We start from the raw sequence: 6,088 nt of genomic DNA, 5'->3' as shown, positions 1-6,088 counted from the left end.
TTAGTGACATGGTGGTTAAGTGAATCTGGACTCCCTATTGACTTCGCTATCAGAAGGTCGCAAAAGCTAATCACATGACCCCAGAACACTGCAACCGTCCTACATATGAACCAGTTGCCAAGCATCTGAATTTTGATTGTGTGACCATGGGGCTGCTGCAAGGGTCATAAGTGTGAAAAATGGTCGTCAGTCACTCTTTTCAGTGTTGTCATAACTTTGAACGGTCAACTAAATGAACTGTATGAGGACTATCTGTATTCCACCACTCATTTAGGTCAGCGATTTCTATATTAAATTCTGCCAGTGAGCAGAGGTCTGTTCCTAGAATAGAAACAGAAATCGCATATTGGAAATCTGCCTTTGTAGATCTACATCTTCTGTTGGCTTTTTCACATTTTAGAATGCCTTATGTACCCTGGAAAGGTTCAACTGTCACTGAAACACGAATGGTTGCTGGGTGTAATAATTGTGCGAAAGGTGGTAATTCCACCCACACACACAAAAAGGTGATGCATCTTCAAAAAGCCACATGCAGTAAGTAAGAGTGAAATGGCGTTGAGGTAAATTGCCCGTTCTCCAATAGTTTGTGGCCTGGCTGGACGGCAGAAAAATGCGAGTATCTCCCTCCCGCCACAGGCCAGCCGGCCGACCAGTTCAGCGCCCCCTGACTGGGGCCGCCCAGCGCCTCCCTTTCAATCCGAGCGGCTTTTCGGAAGGGGCGGGGCCTTCCGGGACGTAGCCAGCGGGGCGGCGCTTTCGGCAGCTCCGGCTCCTCCCTGGTCACGTGGCGGGGGGGGAAGGTAAGTGACAGCGTCGGTGTCGGGACGGCGGCGGTCTGTCCGGCACACTCCCGCTCGAGATGCTGCGGAACGGAGCTGCCGGAGGCGCCTCCTCTTTCAGCGCCGCCGCCCGGCCTGTGCGCGTCTGGTGCGACGGATGGTGAGTGTCCCTTCCAGCGGAGAGATGGGCCTTGTAGTTGCGATATGCTGCTAGCCTCCGCATTTCTATGGCAACCGTCTCTCCTCCACGGCGTCGAGGAGCTGCCGCACCGAAACGGGTCCCCATGGCAACGCCCCTCACGCTTCCGCTTCGCTTGAACGGCTCCTCTTGGAAGTTTCTCAGCGACCCCGTCCGTACCCGGCTCCTTGTGCTGGCTCCCGGCCAGGCTCTTTGGCCGGGAGCATTTCCTTCCCGCTTAAGGGCTCGTTTATGCACACTGGGTGGTAGTGGTTGTTTTTGCTGCCAGGGTTCATCTGGGGCTACGGTCATAGATAGTGCGCCTAGATCTGGGGACTCCACCAGAACTAAATTTACGTCAAAGCTATGATTGACGTGGAGGGGAGGGCTGTGTGGTATTCAGTTGAATCACGGGTTTTGTTGCAGCTCATCTTTTGGCAAGCACCACTTGACCTCTTCAGCATTTTTGGTGGAGTGTTTTGGCACCATTTGGCGGGGGGGGGGAGGGGGAAATGCTTAATGTTTCTGTCTGCCAGATGTGCTCATTAAGGACAGAATCTCTGATGTGTCTGAACATGTGTGCGCAAGCAGTAGACATTCATAAGCAGGCTATTTGCATCCATTGAGCTATTCAAGATGAGCTGACTTCAAGGCTGCCAATCCCGCAGCCAGAAAAGTTCCAGTAGTACGGTTGGTTGGTAGCTGTGGTTAATATGTTCTTCTGGGATTCCTCTTTATCTCCTGACTCACTTTTTTCTGAAACAGCTTTTGAATATTAACCCCTGTCAAAGGACTGGGTGTACTCTTCCTCATACTATGTCAAAAGGACTTTGGAGTTTAGAGGACTTTAGGCTTATAAACACGAGTTGCCCACAAAGACATACTTTTAAGATTACCAAACATTCCGGGAACCTACCGTGTTTAGCCATGAAACTCAATTTGCTTTTATCTACTCATGATTTATCACCGGCCTAAATTAACTTATATTGCCAGGTGGGTCAAATTGGTACAATAGAGATAAACCATTGGAAGAAGTAATAGCCTGTATTTCCTGTTCTTTTCTGTCAACACATATAAAGTCAACTCTTGGAATTCAACAGTTTTATAGAATTGCAGTTTCTATGACTCTCTTTCTAACACGAAGACTGTAGCAAAAAATTATCGAATTAAATGAATGTCTAAGGGACCTTTTAGTTTTGGTAAAATAAGTTAGAAAGGAAACAAACTAGTTGGGAGAATGCCACGCAAGGAACAAAATGGAATCAAACAATAGGAAGTAATCAACAGCTTCATGATATCAGGAAGATGAAGGAAAATATTATATTTGGCAATGTGATCATTATAGAAAATGTATTTTTTTATTATAAATATATGCGAGTGAATCAAACATCTTGTAATACTTGTTTTAGAGGATTTTTAAATTGCAAATGCTGCTAATATCAGCCATATCCTAGTTGAGTTCAGAGGAAGGGGACAAATGGATCTGGAACTGTTCCAGAAGTTGTCATGGAAATTGGATTTAGAGTCATATGACTCCTGGAAGATAACTCCTGGGAACACAGGCACTAAGGCTCTTCTGAATTGTCATATGATAGGTGTGGGCCCCATTAGAAACTGCTTGGCATTTGCTAACATCTGGGTTACAGCCAAATTAAACCTGAAGGTTTGACATTCTCCTGGAACTGTATTTTTATTTTATTAATATGTATTGTAATCCATCTTTCCACTTACACACTTTTCTTTTTAGCTTGGAAAAAGTAATTCGTTTATCTTAGCAAAATAAAATATCCTGTATTAATTTATTTAGGCACATTTATTTGTAGAATGCTTTCATTGTTTACTCTTTCTAGTCATTAACAATCAGAGAAGCTGTACTAAATAGAATAACAGAGTTGGAAGGGATCTTGGAGGTCTTCTACTTCAGGAGGTCTTCTATGGCAGGAAACCCTACACCACTTCAGACAAATGATTATCCAACATCTTGTTAAAAACTTCTAGTGTTGGAGCATTTACAACTTCTAGGGGCAAGTTGTTCCACTGATTAATTGTTCTTACTGTCAGGAAATTTCTCCTTAGTTCTAAGTTGCCTTTTCTCCTTGATTAGTTTCCACACATTGCTTCTTGCCCTGCCCTCAGGTGCTCTGGAGAATAGCTTGACTTCCTCTTCTTTGTGGCAGCCCCTGAGATATTGGAACACTGCTATCATGTCATCCCTAGTCCCTTTTTTCATCAAACTAGACATAACCAGTTCCAGCAATCATTCTTTATATGTTTTAGCCTCCAGTCCTCTAATCATCTTTGTTGCTCTTCTCTGCATTTTAGAGTCTCAACATCCTTTTTACACCGTGGCGACAAAAACTGAATGCAGAATTCCAAGTGTGGCCTTACCAAGGCATTATAAAGTGGTATTAACACTTCACGTGATCTTGATTCTATCCCTCTGTTTATGCAGCCTAGTACTATGTTGACTCCCAAAATCACTCTCACAGTTACCACTATTGGGCGAGGTACCACATATACTCTACTTGTGCATTTTTTTCTTGCCTAAATGAAATTCACCATTGAATTTCATTTTGTTAGATAGCGAACATTCAAGTTCGTCAAGATCCTTCTGTGTGTTAAGAGGATCTTCTGGAGTGTTGACACTTCCTGCTAGATTTGTGTCGGCTGCAAATTTGATGAGTTCCCCATCTATCTCCTCATCCAAATCATTGATGAAGATGTTGAAGAGTATTGGGCCTAAAAGAGAGCCTTGGGGTACCCCACTGCATACTTCCCTCCATGTAGATGCAGTTCCATTGAGGACTACACGTCGAGTGCATGCAGTTGGTCAGCCAGTTACGAATCCATCTGGTGATGATGCTCTCTAACCCACATTTTTCAATTAGTGAAGTAGTAGGTTATGGTCCACTTTATCAAATGCCTTACTGAAGTCCAAGAATTCCTCTGGTCCACTAATTTTGTCACTTTGTCAAAGAAAGCAATAAGATTAGTCTGGCATGATCTGTTTTTGAAAAACCCATGTTTGTTTTTGGTTATTACTTTGTTTGCTTCTAGGTGTTGGCTGATTCATTTATTATTGTTTCCAGAATCTTCCCTGGTATTAAAGTCAGGTTGATAGGTCTGTACAGTGGTGTATTAACCATTAAGCAGACTAAGCATGTGTTTAGGGCACCAGGCCCAAAGGGGGCACCACAAAGTTGAGAAAGAAAAAAAACAATGAAGATTTGTACAGTATGTACAAAGGAGGGGAGACAAGATTTGTCAGTGCTTATGGCACCAGTGAGCCTTAATCCACCACTGGATTTTTAATTTCCTGGATTTATTCCCCCCCCCCTTTTTTTTTTAAGATGGGAACCACATCAGCTCTTTTCCAGTCCTCTGGCAATTCTCCTGGATCTTTGAAAGATATAATTCAGTGTTTCTGAGCTCTTGCCACTTTCTCCCAGCAATGGACCAATTGTTTCCGTGGCTTTTTTCTTGTTTTTCACATGTTGGAAGAAGCTTTTTTGTTATTTTTTATATTTGTTGCAAGCCTTTGTTCATTGTGAGCCTTAGCTTTCAACATTTCATCTTTGCAGGTTCGGGCTATTTGCTGATATTCTGCCTTAGTTATGTGCCCCTCTTTCCACTTTTTATACTTGTCCTTTTTAGCTTTCAATTTGTCAGAGAGTTCTTTATGCAGCCACGCTGTTTACTTTTGAGAGCTGTTATTTTTCTTCTTCATTGGTATTGTGATAGACTGGGCTTTTATAATCTCACTTTTCAAAATCTCCCAAGCTTCCTGAGTTGTTTTCCCCTTGAGGATTCTCATCGATGGAGTCCTTCCCTCGCTAAGCTCTCTTTAAGTTTATTGAAATTAGCTCTCTTAAAGTCCAAGACTCTAGTTTGACTTTGTTCTATTCCTTGTGCTTGCATAATGTTGAATTCCAATATTGCATTATCACTCCCCCCCCCCCCCCCCAATATTCTGTAGCTTCAACACTTTCTATCATTTCATCTCTCTTGGTGAGAATTAAGTCTAATATGGCTGATCCCCTTGTTCACTTCTCTACATTTTGGGAAACAAAGTTGTCTGCTAGGTTTGTTAGGAACCTGTTGGATCTTTCACTTGGTGAAGAGTTTGTCTCCCAGTTGATGTCAGGGTAGTTAAAATCCCCCTTTACTATTGAGATGTGCTTCCTATATACCTTAGTTAGCTGACTAGCAAAAAGTTCATCTTCCTCTGTTTAGTTAGTTGGCCTATAGTATAGACCTATGGCAATGACATTTCCCCCCCTTTAATATTGACCCAAATGCATTCAAGATAATTTTCATGATTGTTGTGCTCTATTTCTGTAGAAATGTAGTTGTTTCTTATCTATAGCGTAACTCCACCTTCTCTTTTATTTGGTCTATTTCTTTTAAATAATTTAAATCCCTTTAGCTATATGTTCCATTTGTGGGTTTCATCCCACCAAATTTCCATAATGACAACAATATCATATCTGATATTGAGAAATTATAAATGAGAAATATAATTTTGGAAACCTAGATTTTATTTGAGCTGAATTTTAAGCTAACCAAAAAAAGTGTGCAAACCATCTAGTTTATTTCATTAGGGAAATTTTAAAAACAGCAGAAAAAAAAGAAAGGAGTTATAAATGTGACAGGATTCAAGATGCATTTTTACCAGTCAAGCTTAAATGGAATTTGGGACTAGTACATTGGATTCTATATGAACCAACTCTTTTTTAAGTTATGCTAGCAATACCCCAAAAATTGTTGGGATAAGAAATATGTCATCAATTTTTCTTTCTTAATTTTGAAAATACCCAGCTGAGTTTCCATCTTTAGCTAAGACACTCACATCCGTTGGCAGGTGGAAAACAGAAGGGAGGCTAAAATTGGGCAATATTTAAAAAGCTTATTAAGAGGCAATAGCCAAATCAAGGTAGAATTGCCAGTATGTTATGAACATACCATTACACGGAATGAGTCCAATGAGTACTGAGTTTTAAAAGTTCTTAAATACATTTAAGATATAAGTATTTTGTGAACACCTTAGAACAGGGGTGTCAAACTCGCATTGTCATGACGTCATCAGATGATGTATCACAACTTTTCCCCTCTTCTCTAAACTGGGTCTGGG

At 41.5% G+C, this 6,088-nt stretch overlaps 1 protein-coding gene across 1 annotated transcript in view; it reads left to right on the top strand.

The window, feature by feature from the left end:
* Positions 1-777: 777 nt before the first annotated feature.
* Positions 778-6,088, top strand: part of PCYT2 (phosphate cytidylyltransferase 2, ethanolamine) — a 38,115-nt gene continuing 32,804 nt past the window's right edge. Inside the window, exon 1 of the mRNA XM_081935210.1 lies at positions 778-939. Within this exon, the coding sequence (XP_081791336.1) occupies positions 860-939 (80 nt within the window). The 5' untranslated portion in view covers positions 778-859. The remainder of the gene's footprint in view (positions 940-6,088) is intronic.

Source organism: Natrix helvetica (assembly GCF_964273705.1).
Source record: "Natrix helvetica genome assembly, chromosome: 1".
NCBI lineage: Eukaryota > Metazoa > Chordata > Lepidosauria > Squamata > Natricidae > Natrix > Natrix helvetica.
This window is presented reverse-complemented; position numbering and strand designations above follow the sequence as displayed.